Source organism: Neomonachus schauinslandi, chromosome 14 (assembly GCF_002201575.2).
Source record: "Neomonachus schauinslandi chromosome 14, ASM220157v2, whole genome shotgun sequence".
Classification (NCBI taxonomy): domain Eukaryota; kingdom Metazoa; phylum Chordata; class Mammalia; order Carnivora; family Phocidae; genus Neomonachus; species Neomonachus schauinslandi.
In genome coordinates, this window is record NC_058416.1 from 47,897,005 (window position 1) to 47,924,295 (window position 27,291).

Here is a 27,291-nt window from a genome sequence, read left to right on the forward strand (position 1 = left end):
CTGAAATTAGTAAATGAGATGCAACACAATCTTGAAAATTCATCGAAGCTTATATATATATAAAAATAAATTAAATAAATAAATAAATAAATACAACCAGAATGACAAACTATATGCTGACAGAAACAGTTTGATTATATAGAACTCACTGTGATGAGATCTCACCAATAGTCTAAGTTTTTTACCAAAGTGCCCCAAATTACCTTAAACTGTCTTCATTGTTTCTTACAGATTCCTCAAAAGGTTGTTTCTTGTGATCTTCTAGACATTGATAGAGTTCATCACCAAGAGGGCTCATGGGACCCTGAGATTCCTTCAGTAGTAAAATATAAAGTACATAGATACAATGGAAGATTATTCATTCTTAAAGAGGAGTGAAATGTTGATATATTCTGTGATGTGGATGAACCCCAAAAAAGACTACGTGAAAGAAGCCAGACTTCGTCAAAAGCCACATAATGTAGGATTCCATTTATATGAATTATCCAGAATAGGTAGATCTTTAAGGACAAAAAGCAGACTGGTGGTTGCCAGGGGCTGTGGGTAGTGAGGAATGAGGATTGGATGTTAAACAGGTACCGGTTTTATTTTGGGGTGATGAGAATGCTTTGGAACCAGAGAGGTGGTAGCTGCATAATACTGTAAATGTATTAAATGCCATGAACTGTAGACTTTAAAATGGTTAACTTTATGTTATGTGCATTTCACCACAAAAAAAAAAAAATATGAAGTACTTTTAAGTTTAAAGAGAGAAAGCCATCAATATTTTACTATTCTACATAAGTACATTCTATTACTGGTATGTAAAACTCCATCAACTCCAATTCCAAAACACATTAAGATGAGGCAAAAGGAATAAAGATAATTATTTATGCTGATAGGAAATGAATTTAAAAGAATCCTTTAGAGAGCAATGCTTCTCAAACTTTAACATGCATTCAAGTCAACTGGGGATCTTGTGAAAACACAAGTTCTCTTGTAGTAGGTCTGGAGTGGGGTCTGAGATTCTCTAACAAAACTTTAAGGTGACGCAGATGCTGTTGGCCTATGGATCACACCTTGAGCAGCACGTCTTTAGAGATCAGCTCCCTTAATATATTTAATATATAAACTACTTACTTGTCAGGTTTATGGGTAGGAGAGAATTAGAAACCATTAAAACACATTTGAAGTTCAAAGGTTAAAAACTACCCACTACCACTTGAAGAGTGATTTAAAACTAGAAAGAACAAAAACAAAATCCAAATGTAATGAAAAATCAATTCAATTTTTAAGAATTTAACAGTAAGACAATTTTGTAAGAGCAAATATACATTTACTGACTAAAGCAAAGGAATACTATTTTAAAGTTGCATCAAAATAAAACTTAAAATTGAAGAGTAAGTTTTCTATTTTTAGGGATCACTTAAGGAAAAAAAGTGAATGTGCCTGATGTAAGGAAGTACTAAAAAAATGAAAAGAAATTCATGGGATCAATTTCTGACCCAATCCCTAAGAATGAGATTGCACATATAAGGACAAAAAACTAAAGCATCTACAGCAGTCCCAAGAATTCAGCCTGTTTTCCAAAACAAACTCCAGTTTAAAGGCTACTGAAAAATTCCAATAAATTCTGACACCAACCTTAAGGTTTAAGTCTTCAGTAAGACAAAACAAGGTAGGGGTAGGGAGGATACAGGAAGCAGGGAAGGGTTGGCCAAACCCTCCAGGCCACCATCACTTCCCTAAATTTTGATTCAACCCACAGCCTATAATACGAAGAATTCTAAAGACTCCAGGTTTTTGGGATGCTGGGGCAGATAATATAAATGGGCCTTTCTAACCATATCAATTTTGTTCTAGGCCTTTATCCCTTGATCCTTGGATAAAATAACTTTTCTCTTGCTCAATTCTCTAAAAACCGACCTAAAAGGATACCAATTAATTCATATTATCACCAAACTAAACAATTACTTACAGATTCTTCTTGAACACTAAATCCAAGTGTTTCAGCAACAACTGTAGCTAAATTAAAAGATGACTTATCAGTAGGACAACTGCTTGTTCCATGTGTTTCTAAATAAGAAAAAAAACCCCCACAATTATATAATTGCAGAAATGAGATGTATTGAAAAATACAAAAAAGGAAAAAAAGAGGCTCAAAGAACCACTTTATAGATGGCACTGGACAATTTAAAAATTCTGTGCAAAAAAGTCCAAAATATCTATCATAAATGGCAATAAATTGCAGGTATCTAGCATTTACATTTGCCAAATTTTTTCAGCTAAGATTTTCTATTTTTCCTAAATGAATGGAATGCAATGGGCAGATTATTTTTCTTATTGACACTGAAAAAAACCCTAAAAAATCATATATAATTGTGATGGATTTCTTGCAGTTTAAGATATGGCATGAATATAAAACCATATTTATAGTATCTTTCATGAAAACATACTTTGTGGGAGAGATTTTCAACACTGCATAATTTTCAAGATTAAAGCTAAAACATATTTATACAGAAATCACCTGTGTTCAAGTATTTTACAAAGTTTTATGTGTACAGAGTTTCAACAAATCAACAGGTATTTATGGGGCACATATTATGTTCGAGGCATTGTGCTAGGCACTAGATGAAAAGAAAAAAAGAGTTCTTGTCCTCAAAGAGTTTAAGGGCTGATACAGGTGAAACAGAAAGGTAAAAAAGAGAATTGCAATAAAATGTGATAAACATTAAAGGTACATAAGGAGTGATTTAAACATAAAGGAAAAACTCCTAAATCTGCCTTGGGTTATCAGGGAAAGCTATAGCAAGTGATGCCTAAGCTGACCCCTTGAGAACAAGAGGACCTGGACAGGTTACCTGGGCCCAGGGACAGAGGGAAGGACTCTAAGTATGTGTAAGGGTTCAGATATGTGAATTGCTGGAAATCAAAATGCAAAAGATGTAACTATAGTAGGACATAAGCCCAGATAGGCCAGTGAGGGATCTCTCACTCTCTCTTTCTCTCGCTGGGGTGTGAAGAGGTGAAGAGTGGAATTCTTCCCCTACTGGATTCAACTGGAATGAATGGGAGATAATACAGAAGAGCTGCTGAACACAGACCACTTTTTCAGCTTTGAACAGAAGCTGTAGCTAAGGATGGAGACAATTAAGAGAGGGGTTATTTTGGGGCGCCTGGGTGGCTCAGTCATTAAGCAGCTGCCTTCAGCCTTAGGTCATGATCCTGGGGTCCTGGGATCAAGCCCCGCATAGGGCTCCCTGTTCCATGGGAAGCCTGCTTCTCCCTCTCCCACTCCCCCTGCTTGTGTTCCTTCTCGCACTCTGTCAAATAAATACATAAAATCTTAAAAAAAAAAGAGAGAGAGGTTATTTTTAAAAGATAGAAGGTAACATATGCATATATTGAAAAGAACAAACATGCAGAGAAGGTGGAGATATAAGAAAGGAGGACAACTGAGGGAGCAAAGTCCCGGCAGCAGCAGACGAGAAAGGGCTCCATAGTGTAGACAAATAAGGATCTGCCACACTCAGTGTTATGTCCCCAGGACCCTTTGCCAGACAGTCTGTCTATACACATGTACACATACTCTCTGTCTCACACACAACTATGAAATGACTTGTTAGCTTTTAGAGCATAAGTTTTGTACTCACATTAAATGAATGTGATTAACCTTGACCAACCCTTTCAACTGGGCTCTGCATCTCATCTCCTCTCACCTTTTCACGGATGTAGTAACTGTTCCCTCTCTTTCCTTAGAATTATTCATTTCTCTCTTTGTACTTGACCATTCCACCAACATAAAAATATGCTGTGCAGGGGCGCCTGGGTGGCTCAGCTGGTTGACTGTCCACCTCTTGGTTTCAGCTCAGGTCATGATCTCAGAGTCCTGGGATCGAGCCCTGTGTCTGGCCCCTCGCTGAGTGGAGTCTGCTTGTCCCTCTCCCTCTGCTCCTTCTCCCACCCCCCAGCTTGCTCTCTGTCTCTCAAATAAATAAATTTAAAAAAATATGCTGCATATGCTATAATATCCTATCTTTTAACATCCTCACTTGACCCACTTTCTAGCTACTGTCCCATTCTCCCATCCCCTCTACCATAAAACACCTTGAAGTACCTGTTCACAAGTGTTCTCTCTGCTTACTCTGCTAGCTTCTCTTGACATGCAACAGTCTAACTGAATACCATTACACTTTTAACAATTAGTGTTACGAATTTTAATACTCAATGATCTGCATGTGACCAAATCCAATGGTCAATTTTCAGTCTTCATCTTCCCTGACCTATCAGCACTGTCTGCCACAGTTGGCCACTCCCTCCTCTCTCCACATGGCTTAAAGGACACTACTTTATCTCAGTTCTTTTTTTTTTTTTAAAAAGATGTATTTATTTATTTGAGAGAGAGACAGAAACAGAAAACAAAGGGAGAGGGAGAAGGAGAGAAACAGACTCCTTGCTGAGCACAAAGCCTGATGAGGGGCTCGATCCCAAGACCCCAAGATCATGACCTAAGCCGAAATCAAGAGTTGGACGCTTAACCAACTGAGCCACCCAGGTGCTCCTATCTCACTGGCAGCTCACTTTGTTGGTTCCTCCTCATTTTCACAACCTCTAAATCACCATCTAGACAGCTGTAATACCACCTTTAAGGAGGTGAAAAATGGTTCTGAAGGCAAAACAATCTTTTTATGGATAAAGCACTTATATACATACACTCATACAGTATATCTGTAGTAGTGAAATTCCATGGAAAAGTGGTTAGGGAAAAAAATGTCTACAAAGGCTAGGGTAGGGGTAAGAAAAAGGGCTGAGAATCACTATTTTATATAATGAAGCACCCCAGAGCTAAGTACTTGAACTTCTTCTCTTCTCTCTCTACATTCAATTGCTTGGTAATCTCATCTAGTTTTCTGGCTTTAATACCACCTACATGCTAACAATTTCCATTCATATCTCTATCTTAGACCTCTCTAAACACATCCAATTACTCACCCAAAATCTTATTTGAATGTCTATGTAGCATCTCAGAATATTCTCAAAACCAAACTTCTGATTTCTAACCACCCCTATCCCCACCTCCCACTCTGTAAACCTGATGCTCCTAGTCTCTTTCCTCTTAGTAAACAGCAGCTCTAAAGAACAGAGTTGCCCAAACCAATCTCCCCTTCACTCACTCGGCCCTAGCCACAGAGGCTTCCTTAATGTTCCTCATAAAGAACCAGACAACACCCTGGTCCCAAGGCCTTTGTGCTCTGACTTCTCTACCTGGGGTGTCCCTTCCCCCATATCCACATGACTCCCTTGCTTCCTTACATCTCTCCTCAAGTGTCACTTTCTAAAGGGAGGCTTTCTAGTATCTCTCTCTCTCTCGTTTTTAAAGATTTTATTTATTTGAGGGGCGCTGGGTGGCTCAGTCGTTCAGCGTCTGTCTTCGGCTCAGGTCATGATCCCAGGGTCCTGGGATCGAGCCCCGCATCCGGCTCCCTGCTCGGCGGGAAGTCCGCTTCTCCTTCTCCCACTCCCCCTGCTTGTGTTCCCTCTCTCGCTGTGTCTCTCTCTGTCAAATAAATAAAATCTTTAAAAAAAAAAAAAAAAGATTTTATTTATTTGAGAGAGAGAGCGAGTGAGAGAGAGATCATGAGCAGGGAGGAAAGGTGGAGGGAGAAGCTGAGCAGGGAGCCCGATGCGGGACTCAATCCCAGGACCCTGGGATCCTTAACCAACTGAGCCACCCAGGAGCCCTCTAATATCTCTTCTTACCCAGCATTATTCTTTAGAACACTTGCTTCTACCTAATATGTATTTATTTTCTTTCTCCCTCAACTAGATTGTAAGCTCTATGAGGTTAAGGGCTTTGTTTTGTTCAGTGCCTGGTATACAGTAGGCACTCAAGTATTTGTTGGATGAATGAATAAAGCACAGGAAAGCTTGTTTACTTAAAATAATTAGCAATGTGTATTAATATGGATAGGGATGTTACTATGAATTAATAATAGGATAACATGACTTTCCAATATGAAAAAGACTGCTATTTACCAATAATACAAACAAAATCATATGGAAAATACTGCCTAATTCAGACTGTTCACCACTCTTGCCCACCAGTAACCACAAATTTTAAACTTATAAAGTAAATCTAAGTATGCTGCTTACTAGCCACTGGGGATTGACTCTGATCACAAGTGTCAGCCACTAGAATTTCACTTCCATTAGGTTTATGTTGTGGATGATTTGAAGACTTTGGAACTTTTCTCAGTTCTAAGGGGAGAAAAGAGATTAAATATAAATAAACAATTATGATACAAAATACCAAAATACGTAATAAACCAATACAAACTTGTCTTTAAGTGCATTAGAAGTGTTATTTTACTGATAAAATTTTCATATTCTAGAAGTTCATTCTTTTAGTTTCACTAAGAAACAAAGCTGGAAGTTAAGACTGTGGGAGAGAAAGGACTAGAACAGATAAGCTTCTTCTGACCTAAGTACCCTAGAGTTCTAATATTTTAACACCTCTTTTCCTTGTGTATTTGTTGCAAATCAGTAGGCTCATTTAAAATGAATACCGCATCATATATCTCAACAATCTTTGTTTTTAGAGTTTTTATTTTCTGGAAGGAAATACCAAAACATGCTTTACTAGAAACCATTCCAATGTTTAAGGATTTTATTTAAAGAAAACCAAAAGAAGGACAAAGTAAAGGGAAATAGACTTTTATTAATTATAACTAGAAAATATTATAATGCACTCTAAACTTTAAAATAAGCAAGGGTAGTTAGAAAGGGAAGAAGACCAAGTAGTCCTTAAATGTTTTAAAATAATTTGCATGGCTCAAAAACGATCTTATATTTTATAACCAAAATTTTAGATTCCAAGTAAAAATGATCCGAGCAAGACTAAAACAGACAAATTAAGTTTTAAAACAGTTACAGGTTATTCTCATATGATGAAGAAATAAACCAGAAACAGTTATACAAGATATAAAAAAAGACTTTCCTTATAAAGAAAACTGCTGTGATTTTTTTAGGTATTCTGACAGATAGATTTAACCATGATCCAATATGTAGAGGCTTATCTGTAGTGATTCTGTCAGATAGCAGACTAAAAGGCCAAAGAAAGTTCATTTTAGATTCAAGATCTTGCATTTTACTTTTGTTCCTAATTAAATGTAAGATTTATAACAGTTCTTTTGTTTTCCACTAGAGGGTGATGCAAGCTCATATAAAATGGGAAAAAAAAAGTGCTAATTTTCCAGTATCAAAGAATAAGATCTTATTATTTTAAAGGCATAGCTACTATCAACAGTTTATTTATATTATTAAATTATCTCTAGAAATATGCACACCCTTCCCTCCAAATGCTTCCCTTGTTACAAACAATTTAGGTTAAAAATGAAAGTCTTTACCATTTATTTCATATCAATATTAAAAGAAATTATCATTGTATCACATCACATGATAAATTTCAGGGCTATATGCAAAGGCAGTTCCAAAGTATTTAGCAGAAATGGTAAGTGGGCTTGGAAGTAGAAATATGCCACTGATAAGCCACAAAGTAGATACTTTATAAAGCCATTTCTTGGTTATCATCAATTGCTACAAGTTATAACAAAAACAGCCAGTTAAAGCTACTGGTAGGAGGAGCTGTGTTAAGACATGGAAAGTATAAAAATTTAGCTCCAGGGTGATCTGTATTAGAATTCTGACTCATCTACTTACTTGACAGGTGACCCTGAGTCAGTTATTTAACCCCTCCAAAGAGCAAAACCTTTCTTCATTATAAAATAAAGATACTGACAGCTACCTTCCAAGACTGTCAGAAGAATTAAAATTTGGTAATAATGTACTCGAATCACTCAGTGTATTACCTGGCACACAATAGGTGAAAATTAACATTAAGTTCCTTTCCCTTTTTCCTTCTAATCCCACTCAGATATAGACATAGGCATATTTTTTAAATAAAAGGAGAAAAACCTATAAACTACATTTATAAAATGCTGGGCATTTACATATTCAGATAAGTAATGCATGCCTATACACAACATAGGCAGAAAATGCCTACCCAGTCACCTCAACAATGGAAGTTAAACTTACAGTTGTGACGTAAGTTCCCTAACAATGGTTATCTTCCTTCTACTAGATGGAAGAACAGAAAAACTCACCATAGCAGAAAACTTTTTTATACAAAAACAGATAATTAAAATAAAACTCCAATCCTTACCGTTTGTACACACGGGCTGCTCCGGTTTGGCATGTGTTTGTTCTATGTATCGGACATGGAGGTTCTCCTTTCTTCGTAGCCGATTAATGCCAGAAAATGAAAAGGCTGTTATTGGTGAATCTGGAATAACATTTTCCTCAGAGTCAAGATCTGCCACTTGGTGCTGCTGATCATTTCTAAGGCAAATAATGACAAATAAAAGAAAATCAATTCAACAAATATTTATTAAAACATCCCTAGTATGGACTTACAAAAGAACACAAGTATGAAGCTGTAAAAGATGTAATTCCTTGCATTTTTTTTTTTTTTAAAGATTTTATTTACTTATTTGACAGAGAGAGAGACAGCGAGAGAGGGAACACAAGCAGGGGGAGTGGGAGAGAGAGAAGTAGGCTCCCTACTGAGCAGGGAGCCCGTTGCAGGGCTCAATTCCAGGGCCCTGGGATCATGACCTGAGCTGAAGGCAGACACTTAACAACGGAGCCACCCAGGTGCCCCTAATTCCTTGCATTTAATTAATACAAAGATTAGAGAATTATTCAAATGATTAGAGTACCAACTGGGGAATACTCTTGTGAGAAGTGAAGTACAAAGTGTAGTTGGGGTACCCTGAGGTGAAATGAAAAGAACTTCAAATGGCAGAAAAAATGAGCAGAGGATGCACACATTTGAATAAAAGGCATCCAATATTCTGCACCTGGTGTTAGAGAAGGGCAAGCTGGAACTACATGAACAACAGCCTTGATTAAGTGTGTGCATAATTTAGAAAACAAGAGGAAAAGAGTAAATTAAGGTTTTAGAGCATGGAAGTAATGTGACAATCGAGCAGCAAGACTGCAACACGGACTGGGACAGAAAGAAAGGAGGCAAGGAATCAATTCGGCAGTGGCTACCATGGTCCAGGCAAGAGTTTCTGTGGGTTTGAATTAGAATGTTGAAAATAGCTATGGAAAGGAAGGGGCCAAGGTTAAATACTGTGATAGTTGAATCAACATGACTTAGCAAATGACAAATACAACAGGGTGATGAATAATACTAACAATGATAACTACAACATTTGTTGGAGGTTTATATTGCTAGGCACGAAGTGCTACATGCATCAGTTTAATTATTACAACTGTATGTGCTATTAATATCACTCTCATTTTACAAATGAGAAAATGAAGATATGGAAGTTAAGTCACTTTCTAAAAAATAAAGTAACAGAAGCAGGATCTAAATCCCGGCAGCCAGATTCCCAGGACAGTACTGAGAAGCACCCAATATGTTATCCTTAGTATAGACCCTGAGACTAATAACTGACTACAAGTAGGATTCACACTTTGAGTTTCCACCACTGCTTCTACCTAGGCCCCCTTACAATCTACTCTTAACACATAGTCAGAAAAGTTCTACTAAAACTTTAGTCATATTGTGTCACTCCTCTGATTAAAACCTGCCATATCTCCCCATTTCACTGAAAACACAAGCCAAAGTCTTTCAAATGATCTAATTGTCCCCCTCCCCCTATTACCTCTCTGATCTATTTTTTTATTATACTCTACTCCACTCACCCTTGCTTCCTCAAGGAAGCCCACCTTAGGTTCCTTGCTCTTCCATCTGCTTGGAATGCTCACCCCCAGATATCACTTAGCTATCTCATTTCCTTCAAGTCCTTGCTGAAGTTTTACTTTCTCATCAGTGCCTACCTTGAACATGCTATTTAAAACTGTAACCTCCTGGAGTGCCTGGGTGGCTCAGTTGGTTGAGCACTGGACTCTTGGTTTTGGCTCAGGTTATGATCTCAGGGTTGTGAGACTGAGCCCCACGTTGGCTCTGTGCTCAGCACAGCTTGAGATTCTCTCCCTCTGCCCCTCTCCCTTCCTCATGCTCTAAAATACATAAAATCTTAAAAAAAAAAAAAAAAAAGATTGTAACCTACTTCCCATACCTTAGGTACTCCTGTTCCTTGTTATTCTGCTCTGTTTACTTTATCTACAGTATTTATGGCTTTCAAACATAGAATATAATTGATTTGTCTATTGCTCACCTGCCAGAATGTAAGCTCTAGGAGGATAAAGAATCTTTGGTTGATTGATGCATCAAGTGTCTACAATAGTAGGCACTTGGTACATGCTCAATAAATATTTGTTGAATGAATGAATATGAGAGATACCCAGATTCCATTAGAAAAATAAATTTGTGCTGATTTCAGGTGATTTTTTTCAGGTGATTTTTCAGGGTCCTGAGATCGAGCCCCATGGTGGGCTCCGCACTCAGCAGAGTGCGGAGAGATCGAGCCCAGCTCAATTCAAGACCAATGGCACCCAAAGACTGGGTTTGGACTGAATTGTGGTTATCGAGTAAATAGTTAATTAACTTGAACTCAATTGACTTACCCATGTGAAATGATTACTGACCTTATTGGCCAATTCTTACCAGTCTGTCAGGCATTTAAGGCTTTATGTGATAAAACCAGTCTATCTATTATACTCATTATCAGTCTGTAATACTATTTCCAAACAAAAAGCAATGAGAATTTTATAAACTGTGACCAACAGAGATTTAAAAAAAATTACAAGATTAATTTTTCCTAACAGATTTATATCTTAATTTCCTAGATAATATCAATTTACTTGTAGTCTATAATCCTATATTCTATACTGAGGAAAATCTTTAGAGCTAATATCTACTTTTAACTGTCTTATTCTGTAAAAACAAAGTAAGCTAAGGTCATATGAGAAAGCCTTATAAATTAATGGAGTGTGAAATCTATCTGACCCTTGCTTTAACTAATAACGTCACAGGCTATCTGCCTATTAGTCATGAAAATTCAACCTGGAACATGAATGAGTCACAAGAAATTGAATTCCTGGAAGAGTCAATCTATAAGTAGCGGGGATCACGAAAGGAAAACAAAAACAAAACCCCCCAAACCTCTAGATCTAATTAGAGGTGTCTAAACTAAGTAAACAAGTATTGGCTTTTGCCATAAAAGGGAAAAAAAAACCCAATGCTTCTATAAAGCATTGGGTCTCCCTGATTTTTGAGAAAACATTAAAAGTTCATGCTGTAGCTTTAGTTACTTATGCACACTGGTGAACTTTCTTCTACTTTTCTACCAGCAAAAGGGTAAAATTTTTTTGATTGTGTTTTATTTGTTGGCCTTCCCTTAAATTCCTTTCAAAACAATTTGTTTTTTCTCAAGACCTATAAAGATTCAGGGTCTCCCTCTGTAAAGAATCTACAAAAAAGTTTTTAACATTCAGCTTTTCTTCTCTAAAGAACTTAGTTAAAACATAGTTTAAACTCAATGAGCAGTTATAGCTATCAAGTTTACTTAAACATTCTGATATCCAAAAAAAGGGAAAAGATCCCTAAAATACAAACTAGTGATCTCTTAGAACCAGTATAAGTTTATAATATGAATTATTCAAGTAAGACTACTTTTAATTCTGAGGAATGTTTTATTGTATATGTAGCTCTCTCAGGAAGGCATGAGATATCTCTTGGTATCATCTCCTGAAGAATGATAATGAAAGAAATATGTAGTAGTATGCCTCAGGGCTCCATCTTCAGTCTAATTTTGCTCAACATTTTATTAATGATTGATGGAATCAATCAAAATTGATTCCACATCAAATTTGTGGAAGACATAAAGCTGAGAATAAAAGCTAACCTAATACATGGCAGGAAAAAATCAACATATGAAAGACCCCCAGGGGTTGGAATAATGGGCCAAAATCTAACAAAACAAAATACAACAGGTTAAATGAGAGATTATAAGCCTCACTGAACTAAATCAGAAGAGAGAGAATCCAAGCTCTGCCATCTACACAGGCAGGTAAACTTTTGAGGATGCTTTAGCACAGAACTATAAGAAAGGGTATACAAACTGTGAAGTGAGGTAGACCTGGGTTCAAATGCTTGGTCTGACACTTATCAGTCACATTGGGTAAGTCAGTTAACCTTTCTGAACCTTAGTTACCATATCTATAAAGTATGGTACTGTAATTTCCCACTTCCTTTTTGGTAGGAAAGCTGTGAAAAGGAAGTAATATATGTAAAGATATAGTCCAATGCCCAGAAAATAGTATTTAATCAATAGTGTTCTTCTTTTAAAATGAAGGAGCAGGCTAAATGGTATAAGGTTTCTTCAACAACCTACTATGAAGCCATGACTCTGAAGTCCTGTACTTTTATCTAAAACAACATATCTACAAGTAGAGGATAGGAAAGACTCTGACTTCAAGGTTCTAGTCACAGTAAGCCCAATAAGGAACAACCAGTAATATTTATGTGCTGTGACCACATTAATATAAGTAAAAAGATACAGAAAAATGGAGAGGGCATGACTGCCCTATTGGTCAGACCACACCTAGAATACAGAGTTTTTTTTTTTTTTTTTTTAAGAGAGAGCGCACATGTGTGCTCAAGGGCATGTGTGGTGAGGAGGCACAGAGGGAGAGAAAGAATCTCAAGCAGACTCTCTGCTCAATGCGGAGCCCAACATGGGGCTCGATCTCAGGACCCTGAGATCATGACCTGAGCCGAAATCAAGAGATGGATGCTTAACCGACTGAGCCACCCAGGAGGTGCCCCTAGAATACTGAGTTCTTAATTAGGATACTGACAAACTAAAACATTAAAGAGAAATGGTCCTTTGAAGTCTTGAAGAAATGCCTCCTGAGGAACAGTTAAAGAACAGAGGATAATTTCCCTAAGGAAGAGTAAGACTCAGGAGGGCCCTGACACAATTGTCTTCATGAATGCGAAGTAGAAGAGGGGATAGAACTTGTCCCAGATGCTCCCAGTTGGCAAAATCAGAATCAACAAATAACCTCTAAATAGACTGATTTCTACACAAACTTAGAAAGAACTTTCTAATAATATCTCACTAAAATTAAACAGGCTTGAGAGATTAAATTTATAGTAGAAGTGTTCAAACAATGGCTATTAAAGAAGTTATATAAGGAATTCAGTTTGGAAAAGAGTGAAAATGAAATTAATCTTACAGTCCTTGAGTGTATGGACTGGCTTTGACCTTCACTGATCCAGTACATCCATTTCCCAAAACAGAAAGAGCCATGACCTCAACACTTAGCGTATTGCTTTCTGTGACTGGTAGAGTTGAATAAATGTATATGTATACACACACACATTTTTTAAAAAACTTTATAACAGCAAATTTTTTCTGAATCCATTTCTTACTATAGTGTCACTAAATAACTGTCCTACCATATAAGTTATCTGTAACATCAAAACCAGCTGAGGTCAGAATTATTGCATTTAACAAGCAGAGGTATAAGTCAAATGTTTTTTCTAAAGTTCAGACGAATTTCAGGGACTAATAGCATAATGTTACAGTGGTTTAGGTAGTCAAAGAAAAGATAATACTTGCCATTTTTTTAAACTGCCAAGCAAAAGTAAATTTGTTTAAGGAGAGCAAGCTACAAAAGAGGTTGGCTTATGAGAACAACTATCTTAAATTTCAGAAGAGAACTTAAAGACACACTAGATAAGCCCCTACACTGTTTTGATTCAGACACGTCTGAAATAAAAGATGCATATTTTGAAGCACATCTATATGGTTAATCTTTATTGTAATTTCAAACTTTAGCTTTTATTTCTTTTCTAAAACAGAAAAAATTGTGACTTCTAGAACACTAAAAATAAACTAGAATTAGTTTGAATGAATTCGAATTCATATTTCACCAAGCAAATGACATTATCCAGTTTCTATTCCTTTTATGTGCCTTGTTTTGGAGGCATTCACCTCTCTAACCCTGTATTAACCTCTACATGTTCATTATCTTGTTTATCTTTGGTATTCATAAATATCAAGGCTGAGGTGTTCAGAATACCATAGGCTACATGTAAATCACTTTACAAAACACAACAATCACTTATCTGAAATCTCTGGAACCGGATGTGATTCGGAATTCAGATTTTTTTTTTAACATGAAGGGTAACACGGAGCATATACAGCTTATTACATAATAGCCCCAGCAGAGCCCGAGGCGTCATCCTGTAGTCAAGCACATTGCCGTCTTTACAGCAAAGCACAGGAATGCTCACATGAGATGGGATCGATAAGGACCATATAAAGAGCAGCCTGTGAGTTGAGGTGAGGTTAGGTTGTGAATACCATTTAAAAAAAAAAAACTTTTGGGTTTTAGAATCATATATAAGAGATTGTGGATGTATGTTCTAGCCTTACCTCAACATGCAACAGGAGTAAAACTGGAAAGTGTTGACATTTTCATACGTGAATGTTTGGTAATCTCAGTCTGATCCTACAGACTGCTTTCCTCATCTATCACCCCCCCTCAAAATTTCCTTCGCTAATATTTAGTGGACTGATAACATGGAAGGAATATCAAAATCCTATTGGATAGACACTACTTAAAAGTATATTCCATTAAGGATCTTAATTCCACCTGTAAGATGTGTTTATACATAAGACAATAACTATTCTAAGCCATAATAATGTGTCACACCTGCATAGTTTACCAAAGTTTTTGTAGATGTCCACTCAAATGCAATAGAATCTTTAAGAGCCCTATAACACCATTAAGACTATCCTGAATCCTAACTCTTAAAAAAATATTTCATAAGCTTTATATAAAGGGAACTAAGAACTGGCCATAGCTCTGTGACAGTCAGACCATATCCAGAAAAACAGATTCTTTTTTTTGAGATACTGTTGAATAATGGAAAAAACAGAGGCCTTTAAGTCAAAAGATAGGGGTCGGAGTTACAAACTTATTACCCTACTAGCTGTGAAACGATAGCATGTTATTTGACTTTTGTGAACTCTGGCTTCCTTGTTTATAAAAGCAGAGGTAATAAAAACTACCTTGAAGAGTCATAGTGAGGATTAGATATAATAAACATAATGCACAAAGAAGAGTAACAGGTATATAGAACACAAGTTATTATTATTTTTAAAGATTTTATTTATTTATTTGACAGAGAGAGAGAGAGATCACAAGCTGGGGGGGGGGGGGGGGCAGAGGGAGAGGGAGAAGCAGGCTCCCAGCCGAGCAGGGAGCCCGATTCAGCGCTCGATCCCAGGACCCTGGGATCATGACCTGAGCCGAAGGCAGACGCTTAACCAACTGAGCCACCCAGGTGCCCCTATTATTTTTATTCTTTAAGAGAAATGGGGGGGAAGAGGAACAAAAAAAGGAAGAAGTTCTTCAGGCCTGAAAAGTGTGTAAGAGGAAAAACTTACTCAGATTGCTTTTATGAAGCTTTTGGGTCAGGGCTGAAAAGGTAACAAAACTCAAATATTTATTTAAAATATAAGTATTTCAGGGGCGCCTGGGTGCCTCAGTCGGTTGAGTATCTGACTCTTGGTTTGGCTCAGGTCATGGTCTCAGGGTCGTGAGATTGGGCCCCACTTTGGGCTCCCCGCAAATCCCCGCCCCTCCGCTCATGCTCTTTTTCTCAAATAAACAAATCTTTAAAAAAATAAAATATAAATATTTCAAATAAATAATTATAGAAATTAAAATGTTTTACATTAAAATGTTTTTTCTTTATGTATACATTAACCTAATAGATACATATACACTCTTCATGTATACTCCCAAAACACAAAATAATTTTCTTTACATTATTGCAAAAAACTGTACCATTTTTTAAAATGAAATGTGCAACTCTTAATATCCTCAGTTTGTATAGCTAAGTGTAATAAGGAAGAGAAGTTGAGGGAAAATATTCAATTTTCTGTTGCAATTAAGGAAAGATACTTACTCAATTTTCTGCTGCAGCTGTTCAGAAAGCTTTTTATTTTCTTCCTGGAGAGTATTCTTTTCGTTCACTTAAATATAATAGGAAAAAGAAGCACATATTATACCTATATGTGTATAATAATATACATATTATACCTATATGTGTATAATAATATACGTATGTTAACATGTATGGTAGGCTTTTTCAATAATATCAATAATTATGGAGAAATTAGGGTTTCTAATTCTAAGTCATAATGTTAGTCAGAGTTAATGCTACTATGCAAGACTAATCTGTTACTAGGTAGTGATTACTACATCTCAATTGTGCCAGTTCATGTAACTGATTAACTGGTAATTTTATTTTATGCTTGTGGGCAAAAAAGAAAAAGTACCTCATATACTGGGGAGTACAGTTAATTATTCATACTAAGGTCAAGAGAGCATTCCATCTGTTACTCAGTCCTACTAATTTCAAATAGCATTTTAGTAAAAGACCTTTATCTTGAAATAAATCTGATAATAAAAGTAAAATAACACTGAATAGCAGTATAATTTTTATAACATAAGCACATTTAAGTCAAATTTTCTTCCTTAGTCATACTCTGTTTCATAATTATGGTATCGGTAATTTAAATATATCCACTGAAATAGTATTTGTTTGAATCTACCTTGACTAAATTTTCCTGTCTGTGTTTATTTAATTTAGAAATCAGAAACTCAATTTTGGGCTACAATTTCTACTTCAGTCAGCACAAAATTATTATAAATTGTTAGTATGATGTCACTGGTTAAGCATGTACTTCACTAGGAGGAATACCTAAGAGATCACAGTAAATGACTAATCTCTATTAAAGAAAGTCAATCATATTCTAAAGATTTGTTAATAATTTAATGGTTTCTAAATCTAAACATATTTTCCTTCATTGAGTAAATAAAATTTTTTTGGCTATCTATAATATGTGAAGTTACTAAACTACCTCCTATGGAGGATCTTAAAAAAATTAAGATAGGGACAGTGATCTAAAAAAAAGTACAGCCTAATGAGAGACCAGATATTACCTAAACATGTTCTATACAATTGAAAGTGAGAAGGGAATTACAGAGGTACAGAACTAAAGGAAATTCAAGGAGAAAAAGGTAACTTTGCGCTCTTAAGATGATGAGGAAAGGATTCATCGAAGAGAGGACAAATGAAGCGGACAGAGAGGTTTTGTTTTTGTTTTTTTCTAAGATTTATTTATTTATTTGAAAGAGAGAGTGTGTGAGTGGAGGGGAGGGGCAGAGGGAGAGAATCTCAAGCAGATTCCCTGCTGAGCATGGAGCCTGACATGGGGCTCCATCTCATGACCCTGAGATCATGACCTGAGCTGAAATGAAGAGTGGGACGCTTAACCGACTGAGCCACCCAGGTGCCCCCTGAATGGAGAGTTCTATGCAGAGAATTAATGGAACAAAGTCAGAAAGAAAGATTGGGTATAATAAGAGGTAGGAAGCCTTCAAAACCAGGTTAAGAAATCTGACCTTCGTTTTAAAAGATTACCAGGTGTCATTTTTCATAGATGAATGATGGGAAGATTGATACCACAGTGAGAAAAACTAAGCCTATTCCAAAGTGAGAAAAAAAAAAAGCACTGACAAGTCAGGTGATCGTTAAAATTAAGAAATGAGTACATGGACTAATGTGTAGGGTACAGAAACAGGAAGTGAGGACAGGCAGAGGAGCTGTTATAGAGGCAGAATCAGTAGTTAGTTGGCAATTCATCCCCTGTACAGGTGAAAGAAGTCAAAGATGACCTTAAATCACTAATTAAGATGGTTTTACCTGACTCTTCCTCTCCAAATCCCAATGAAATGACAAAAAGCAACTCTAAAAATAAGTTAACTGCAATACTGATAAGCCAGAATGGGTACCATTAGCAGATCAGAACCATGAAAAACTCACAAATGGTTTAAAAATAGATAGGCTCAGACTGTTGGTAAAATCTAACCAAAGAAGGGGCCTTAAAAAAAAGTGAGCTTTTCCAGCAGAACGTCATGTTAATTCCGGTACAGGCAGAATTCCAGAAGTTGCTGAATGAGCAAATAAAGCTAATAGCTGCCCTTAGGCTAAAGTCATGAGAATAGATTTCCAGAAGTTTTAACATTGGAGAGTCCATTAATAAATACTGAGACAAGGAGATCAGGCAGTGCTGCTCTCAATTAACTTACAGTAATCACTAGAGAAGGCACTCCCAGAAGTGCCTGAAGACAAACTATCCATACACCCTACAAAAAATCTCTCAGGTCAAGTTTCCTTCTCTCCCAACTTCTGCCATTGAAGTAGGGCTCCTGTAAATCAGAACCTGCATTCACTATCAGCAAAGCAGGGATTCTTCCTCGAGCTAAAGAAATAAGGTTGCATTTAACAAAAGTATCAATTTAGAGACATCTACAATTATAGATAATTAAGAGTCAACAAGCACATAAAAGACTTAAAAAACACAAGATTTTTTAAAAAGAAAAAAACTAGGGCTCTTGGGTGGCTCAGTCAGTTGAGCATCTGACTCTTGGTTTCAGCTCAGGTCATGATCTCAGGGTCGTGGGATCGAGCCCTGTGTGGGGCTCTGTGCTCAGCCCAGAGTCTGCTTGAGATTCTCTCTCCCCTCTTCCTCTGCCCCCCACCCCGCTCTCTCTCTCTGTAAAATAAATAAATCTTTAAAAAAGAAAAAATTAAAAACTAGTAATAAAAAAATTAACCTCTGGTTAAGTAGTTTTAATACAGGAAACAAAAGATATCTGATAACATCTTCAGATTTCAAAGGCTGATAGGTTCATTAAAAACAAGCAACAGGAAGGGGCGCCTGGGTGGCTCAGTCGTTAAGCGTCTGCCTTTGGCTCAGGTTGTGATCCGAGGGTCCTGGGATCGAGCCCCACATCGGGCTCCCTGCTCAGCGGGAAGCCTGCTTCTCCCTCTCCCACTCCCCCTGCTTGTGTTCCTTCTCTTGCTGTGTCTCTGTCAAATAAATAAATAAAATCTTAAAAAAACAAAAACAAAACAAACAAGCAACAGGTGGCCATGAAAGAAACAAAGGTCATAATCATTAAAAGCATAATAAATGGGATGAAAACAGACTAAATGTGAATGAGACAGAATAACTACGTTTAAGTGACTCCCAGAATTCAGCATAAAAGAATAAAGTTACAAAGTATAAAGAAAAATTAGACAGAATGGGAGGACCTGGCATCTTGTTAATCTGAGTTCCAGAGAAGAAACAGAGAGAATGGAGAGGGACACTAAACAACAACAACAATAACAAAACAGAAAAAACCTTCTTGGACTAAGTAACACTTGAGGGTAGATGAATGAATTAGATATCCTAACAATAATCTTATGATAAAACAACTAGAACCTGCATAAACACATAATTTTTACTAAACTGCTGAGCTCACAGGAAGAGAAATCCAAGGGATTCCCACACCACCACCACAATCATCAACAAAAGCAAAATAAAACTGTGAGCTAAAACCGGAGCAGTGTAGGTAAGCAGATGCTGGTATCACAGCCCTGGTGGAGGGACTGAACCTGAGATTTCCAGTTTAAGCCCAAACTCCTGGAAAGGAGCCAAAGTAAACCTCATCCTTACCACTAGAGTCAGCAGAAAATTACTCCTATATGGATTCCCAAGTATTTCAGATAACAGAAATATCTTATATAGTAATGAAATGTTTAAAGATTTAAAAGATGGAATGCCCAAAACGAATACACTAGAAGTGATTACAAAAAATGGGCAGGCAGACAAGATTGAAATAATTTGAGCATCCATAAGAATAATGAACATAACTAAGTAACACACCTTGAATATATAAAATCTTATGGGTCTATTATACTCAAAAAAAGAAAGCCCCACTTTCATCAAAAACAAAATGAAACATCACACACACACACACACACACACACACACACACACAACCTATCTGTCACCACTTCAGGTAACTATTACAGAAGACCTTACTCTGAAAACTAGCAATTAAAGGGAGAAAATTAAGATGTACCATGCCTTTCTAGTAGGAACTATATTCCAAGGCAGCCAACAGTCCCAATTGATAAGGGTAAAATCCTGTTTACAGAAGAATGCAGCTAATAAATGAAGAAAGAACAGAAATGAAAATTTAGCATTTTATAATCTCTAAATAATTAATTCAGGCAAGGCTCACTAATAGATGTGAAAATCATTACAGAAAGACTGAGAAAGAATTGTCATTTTTCCAAGATTTAATAGTATCACACATATCCATCCCCTCACTCAGATTATTTGGTGGAGAAAATATAACTCTCTAATAAAGAAATGTGGCCACCACCTTAACCCAGTGATCAATTTTAGAATCCTTAAAAGTGGAATAACCTGATAATATCAGTCTCCTGATATGATGCAACATTAAGTAGACAGTGTTAGCTATGAAGTACTACTGTCAAAAATGTTTAATCTAGACCTAATCAAGCCTTCAGATCCAGTATTTATTTTATAGGAAATAAAGGAACAAGATAAAATGTTAAAAAAAAATCCAGAAGGTGGCAAAATTTTAGGAAAATGACCCTACTTAAAGAAGCCAATGTCATGAGGGCGCCTGGGTGGCTCAGTCAGTTAAGCATCTGCCTTGGGCTTGGGTCATGATCCCAGGGTACTGGGATGGAGCCCTGCATTGGGCTCCCTGCTCGGTGGGTTGTCTGCTTCTCCCTCTTCTGCCCCTCCCCCTCCCCATGCTTTCTTTCTCACTTGTGCTCTCTCTCTCAAATAAATAAATCTTAAAAAAAAAAAAAAAAAGGAAGCCAATGTCATGAAAGAAAAAGATAGGAAAGGGAACTATTCCTGATTTAAAAAAGATAAATGCAATGTGTATGAGGTTTCTTTACTATTCTCCCTTTCTGCATTTTTAAAAACATTTCATTAAAAAAAAATAAAGAAGGGGTGCCTGGCTGGCTCAGTCAATAGAGAATGCGACTTTGATCTTGGGGTCGTGAGCTTGAGCCCCACGCTGGGCATAGAGTTTACTTAAAAAAAAGAAGAAAAAAAAAAGACGACTAGGCAGATGTGAAAAAGAACCAAATAGAATTTTTAGGAATGAAAAATTTGTTACTGAAATAAAATAACTCAGCACAAGAGAACTATTGAAGTACTTAGTATACTGACAAGAGAGCTGAAGAAATCACTTAGAATGCAGCAGAGAGAAACAAGAGGATGAAAACAGGAAAGGGATTATCAAGTGATATGAAGGACAGAATGATGAGGTCTTATCAGAATCCCAAAACAGAGAATGGAGAAGACACAATATTTGAAAAGCTAGTAGCTGACAGTTTTCCAGATATGATTAAAGATATGGTTCCATAGATTTTTATAATATACACTAAACAGAATCTTTCTGGAAAAAAACTTCATTAAAACTATAGAACAACAAAAACAAAGGAAAAAAATCTTAGTAGGAGCCAGAGAAAAACGATTGTTACCCTGCAAAATAGCCTTAGAAAAGTAAAAGTAAAATAAAAATATCTGTGGATAAAAACTAGTTTAGAAACAACAAATACCTTCTAAATTTTTTTTTTTAAAGATTTTATTTATTTATTTGAGACAGAGAGAATGAGAGACAGAGAGCATGAGAGGGAGGAGGGTCAGAGGGAGAAGCAGACTCCCTGTTGAGCAGGGAGCCCGATGCGGGACTCGATCCCGGGACTCCAGGATCATGACCTGAGCCGAAGGCAGTCGCTTAACCGACTGAGCCACCCAGGTGCCCAACAAATACCTTCTAAAGGATGTATCTCATAAAGGAAAATAATCCCAGAAGGAAACTGAGGTGCAAAAAATAATAATAAAGCAAAGAAACTGATAAAACATGTAGTTAAGTCTTTTAAAAAACTGTCTTAGTAAGTTTTTAAAAAGTTTCTAACTTAGAAGGCTAAGAAAAAGGAAATGAAGTGCTAGGCATAAACAGCATGTAAGCAGAGTTCAGGTGTTTTAAGGTCTGTGTATTACTCGAAGATGGTCAAGAAATTAACTTTATATTTTAGGAACACATGGTAAAATTTCACAGATGTAGGGCGCCTGGTTGGCTCAGTTGAAAGAGCAAGCGACTCCTGATCTTGGGGTCATGAGTTTGAGAGCCCCATGTTGGCATAGAGCCTACTTAAAAAAAATTTGTTTTCAGGGTTGATCAAAAAGATAAAGAATTAGAAAAAATAGTAAAGTATCAGATAAAAATGAAATAAAAAGACAGACATCCTCAAAATTCAATAACTGGGAAAGTAAAAACATAAAAGAAAGAAAAGGCAGGAAGAAAAAAATAGCAGTGAACAGAAACATGAAAAAAATCATATATATGAAGCCCCTGGTGTTTTTATTCTTATGATAACTTGGGGATTTGACCTTGGCAATTTTTCTTTTGCTCATTTTAATGTAAAATTACTTTTCTTAAAACTTTACAGTAATCATCTTGGTAGTATTACTAATGGTGCAATTCTGAGACTACTGTGCTTTTGAGATTTAAAAATGAGTAGTTAGGGGATATTTTCATTCTATCATCCCTGTCTTTGAGAACCAGGCTTCTCAGTGTGGAAGGAGATAGAAATGTTATTAGAGAAAAGGTTAACAACAGATCTATAGTCTTGAACTTGCATTTTAAACATGAAGTCATGAGGTATTTTATCTATCTGAAAATTAAGCAAAGGATATTCAAGCTGTTCACCCAAGAAGAAATGCAAACTGAAGATCATGTAAAAAAAAGAACTTAACCTGAATAGTTATAAAGAGAATGCTAACTTAAAAAAGGTATCCTTTTTTATCAATCAGATTGGGTATTATTAATTAACACATTTTTGCTCAAAGCTGAAGAAGATGTAGAGGAATGCATGTTCTCAAACACCTCCCCCCCACCAAAAATCAAGCTGTCCATCAACAGCAGAATGGCTAAATGACATCTACACTAGAGAATATAATGCAGCCATGAAAAAGAACAATGTCTTATTCCTTTGAAGATTTTGGCTATTTTTTAGATAGCCAAAGTTGCTGGAAATTTGACTATTAGGTATGCAGACATTACTGGAGATTATTTCTATACTAACAATATAATTGTAGATCTCAACTATGTTTACTGAGATGTAATAGTTTTCTACTCACTGATAATGCTCTTATATTCCTAAATAAACATATACATACATTCACACATACACACAGAAACTACAGACTTAATTAAGACATAGCCTAAAATGAAATAACACATATCAGAACAAGAAGTATGGTATGGGGGCGCCTGGGAGCTTAGTCAGTTAAGCGGCTGCCTTCGGCTCAGGTCATGATCCTGGGGTCCTGGGATCGAGCCCCACGTCCGGCTCCCTGCTCGGCGGAGAGCCTGCTTCTCCCTCTCCCTCCTTGTGCTCTCTATCCCTCTGTAAAATAAATAAATAAAATCTTAAAAAAAAAAAAAAGAAGTATGGTATGATCCCATTAAATTTAAAAGAGAAGAGAAGAGGAGAGGGCACCTGGCTGGCTCAGTCAGTGGAGCATGTGATGCTTGATCGCGGGGTTGTGAGTTCAAGTCCCCTGTTGGGTGTAGAAATTACTTAAAAATAAAATCTTAAAAAAAAAAAAAAAGAGAGAGAGAAGAGAGAGAAGGGATAAAACAAAGGAAAGAGACAGAAAGATAAGCCCGGACCTGGAAAGATGCATTATCAGATTGCTAATAGGAATTATCCCCAGGAGCAAAATAAAACTATATTCTTTCTCTTTTTGAAACAATGAGGATATACTCATTTTTTCTTGCTTGAGTAACCAGAGGATAGCAAAATAACAGAAAAAAAAATAGTCAGAAGATGGACTTAGTTTGGAAAAGAAGATAAATTAATTAGATCTTGGATGTGAGCTGTTTATAGAGAATCAAGGTAAAGGTCACTAAGAGAGTATATGAAGAGTTAAAAGAGAATAAGGTTAAGAGAGGTATTAGAAGAAACGAAGGTTAAGAGAAGGTTAAGAATGAAAGAAAACCCAACATTAAATGTGTAAGGAGACTCAAATGAAAATGGTATACTTGTAATAGTATGTCATGAAAACCAAAGAAAGTATATAATTTTGTAGAACACTAAATTGTATTCTTTGTATTTAACTTTACTAAATACTAGTTACATTACATGAAATAAAAATTATGAAGTTACATAAACGAAAGAAGCAAATATGGACATAATCAAAGGAAATTTCCTTCTTGCTTTACAGCTGGTGGGACTTGAGGGCCAGTGGTGGACATCCCACCTTTTTGTATCCTTTTTTTTTTTTTTTTTTTAAGATTTTATTTATTTATTTGAGAGAGAGAATGAGACAGAGCATGAGAGTGGGGAGGGTCAGAGGGAGAAGCAGACTCCCTGCTGAGCAGGGAGCCCGATGCGGGACTCGATCCCGGGACTCCAGGATCATGACCTGAGCTGAAGGCAGTCGCTTAACCAACTGAGCCACCCAGGCGCCCCAGTATCCTATTTCTTACTAAAGTAAGTATGAAGTTAAATCTACAGAAAGGGAATAAAGGACATTTGAACTTTTGCCTACATGAGGAAAAATGTATGTAAACAATCCATTTGATTGCAACCACTTTAATAATAGGTTTTATCAACAGTACATTATGCTTTAAACACTTAACGAATGAAGAAAGGAAACTCACTAAGCTCTGTGATAAGTTTAAGATTCTGCTGCCGGATATTTTCAAACTCTTGCTGTTTTTTCCGCATGTGCTCTTCAGTTACTGCACAGCGATCACATAATCCTGCTCTTAACCTAGGAAACAAAAACAAAATATTTTTAGAATAGAACTTAAATGTTCTCACCAGAAAATAAGTATGTGAGATCATGGCTGTGTTAATTAGTGGAAATTCTTTCACTGTGTGTATGTTTACCAAATCACCATGATGTACACTTTTACAGTTTTGTCAATTATACCTCCATAAAGCTGAAATTCAATTTTTTTAACTACTAAAAAATATTTCTTTATATTTGAACTCCCAAGACTTTTATGCTTTATGAAGCTCTAAAGAACTGACTTGGCAAGTATAGAGAAAATTAACTATTTTAATGATGTATTATATCTTTAACATATTCTTGAATAGGTTGAAATCATGCCACAACATCGCTTTCTACAACAGATTACAATTCTGAGTGGAATTCTCTAAATTCTGCCAATTTTAAACTCTATCCAAGGGAATTTATTTACTGAAGAAACTGACCTTGTTCTAATTTATTATAGCCAAAATATGAACTCCAGTCCAGTACCAAGGGGATGAATTTTATCTTAAGCAAGCTTGCATCTGTATTGCTCAGCATAGCATATAACACATAATGAGTGTTCAACTTTTTTAGCTGAATGAATACTAAAGGTCAAAGGAAACAAAGTAAAAAAAAAAAAAAAGGTACTTCATACTTTGTTCTTTTCAGCATTAAAAAAACCCCCAATGTTAAAAAAATTCAATGTACTATTATGCAAAAAAAAGTTTTAAAAAATAGCTTTCACTGACTATTTGTGAGTGCTGAAGGGAAGAGGGAAATCATAGCTTGCACACAGGGGATGGGGAGCGGTAAAGAGAAAGGTGTACCTTAAAATGTTAATAATAGTTATGTTGTAGGTACCAGTATTATAGGAGATTTTTTTTCTTAGTGTTTTTCTCTTTTTCAAAATTTCTCTAATTTTATTATTTGTTAATCAGGAAAAAATATAGTTAAAAAGGAGACACAGACCCCACATTAGGAATTTGGGAAATGTATAATCTGAGGTAATAATTTTTACTTGTCAGTAAGATACGAAGTATTTAAGTGTCTATGGAAGTCATAGCATGGTAGTATAAGCCATGAATTTTATAAGCTAAGGAGATAAAAAATTAAAACTGTACAACTAAAACAAAAAGAACCTAGAGATTTTCATATGCAAGTAAAACTCATATCAACAATGTTGATATGGATGTAAAAAATAAAGATTAGAGATCATAGATAGGATGCGTTAATAAAATCAGAATTCCTAGAATGAAGAAATAAAGGATTAGACAGCACAGTTTAATTAGAGTATATTCCAAACACAGGAATTAGAACAGTCAAGATCTTTGAAACCATTTTGTATGATAAATATCTAAGTAAAGATGACACTGAGTGAACATTTGTATCAACTTTTGCTCCTTCCCAAGATCCTACAAAACTATAGTAAAGATGCATGTATATTTTTAAAAACACAAACCCGTCAGGACAGGCCTAATGGGAGAGAAAACAAACAAAAACCTTAAAGCAAGGTTTGGGTGGACAAAATTGAAACTCCCCTGAGAATGCTGAATCCTGAGCCAATGATGGGAAAGGTCTAGAATTGTGTTGTCCAATAAGGTAACCACAGCCACATATGGCTATTTCAATTTAAATAAATTAAAATTAAAATCGAGGTCAGTTATGCTTAAGTACTCAACAGCCACATGTCTAGATGCTACTGTATTAGACAGTGCAGATATAAAACATTTCCATTATCACAGGAAATCCTATCAGACAGCACTGACCTAGAGCCAACCTGATATATACTGCAGAATTCGAGAAGGTTAAAAAATTGGTACTCAGGTGATTTAAAGTATTTCAAGAAATCATCATACCAACATATTTTCTCCTATATTCTGAGCACTCAAGTGATCACCCCTTCCATTCCCAGCAGAATACTGGAAGTTTAGTCTCTAGAAGGTCTAAAACAGAACCAGACACTGGTTTGGGAGACCTGAGGTACAGGTAAGGGTAGGAGTACAATAATGAAATGAATGTCTATGCATGCCAAATTCTCAGAACCTAGTCTAAGCCCTCATCATCTATTTGGCTTCCAGAACTTTGGTAGCCAACCCTATTACACATTCCCGGAAGCAGAATGAAGGAGCTTCCTCTAGGAAATCAGGTCTAAAGATACTGACATTAGAGAATTATCAGTGAAACAGACCAGGCATATGACCCTGCAGTGAAACTCATAGCCCATAATTCCACTCAGAGCTTTTATCTACCTCTCTTAAATATAAAGAAATAATCAAGATCAACAGATAGCTGAGAAAAGCTTATAAAGTAAAAGAGACTAAAGCAAACAAGACACTTAAAAAAAAAAAAAGAGGGGTACCTGGTGGCTCAGTCAGTTACACATCTGACTCTTGATGTAGGTTCAGGTTGTGGTCTCAGGGTCGTGAGACTGACCCCCGCACTGAGCTCTACATTGGGCTCCCAGCTCAGCAGTGAGTCTGCTGGAGATTCCCTCTCCCTCTCCCCCCCAACTCGCACTTGTGCACGTACACTCTCTCTCTTATGTAAATAAATAACTCTTTAAAAGTAAAAAAAAAAAAGAGGGACGCCTGGGTGGCTC

The 27,291-nt window shown here is 36.3% G+C and overlaps 1 protein-coding gene across 3 annotated transcripts in view; it reads right to left on the bottom strand.

The window, feature by feature from the left end:
- Window positions 1-27,291, bottom strand: part of RBBP8 (RB binding protein 8, endonuclease) — an 88,467-nt gene that overhangs the window by 26,379 nt on the left and 34,797 nt on the right. For all 3 annotated transcript variants that reach the window (XM_021686051.2, XM_044921282.1, XM_021686052.1), the window contains 6 exons: window positions 24,595-24,707; window positions 15,941-16,007; window positions 8,201-8,376; window positions 6,133-6,237; window positions 1,958-2,055; window positions 204-313 (listed from right to left, as the gene is read on the bottom strand). In XM_021686051.2, the coding sequence (XP_021541726.1) occupies window positions 204-313; window positions 1,958-2,055; window positions 6,133-6,237; window positions 8,201-8,376; window positions 15,941-16,007; window positions 24,595-24,707 (669 nt within the window). The remainder of the gene's footprint in view (window positions 1-203; window positions 314-1,957; window positions 2,056-6,132; window positions 6,238-8,200; window positions 8,377-15,940; window positions 16,008-24,594; window positions 24,708-27,291) is intronic.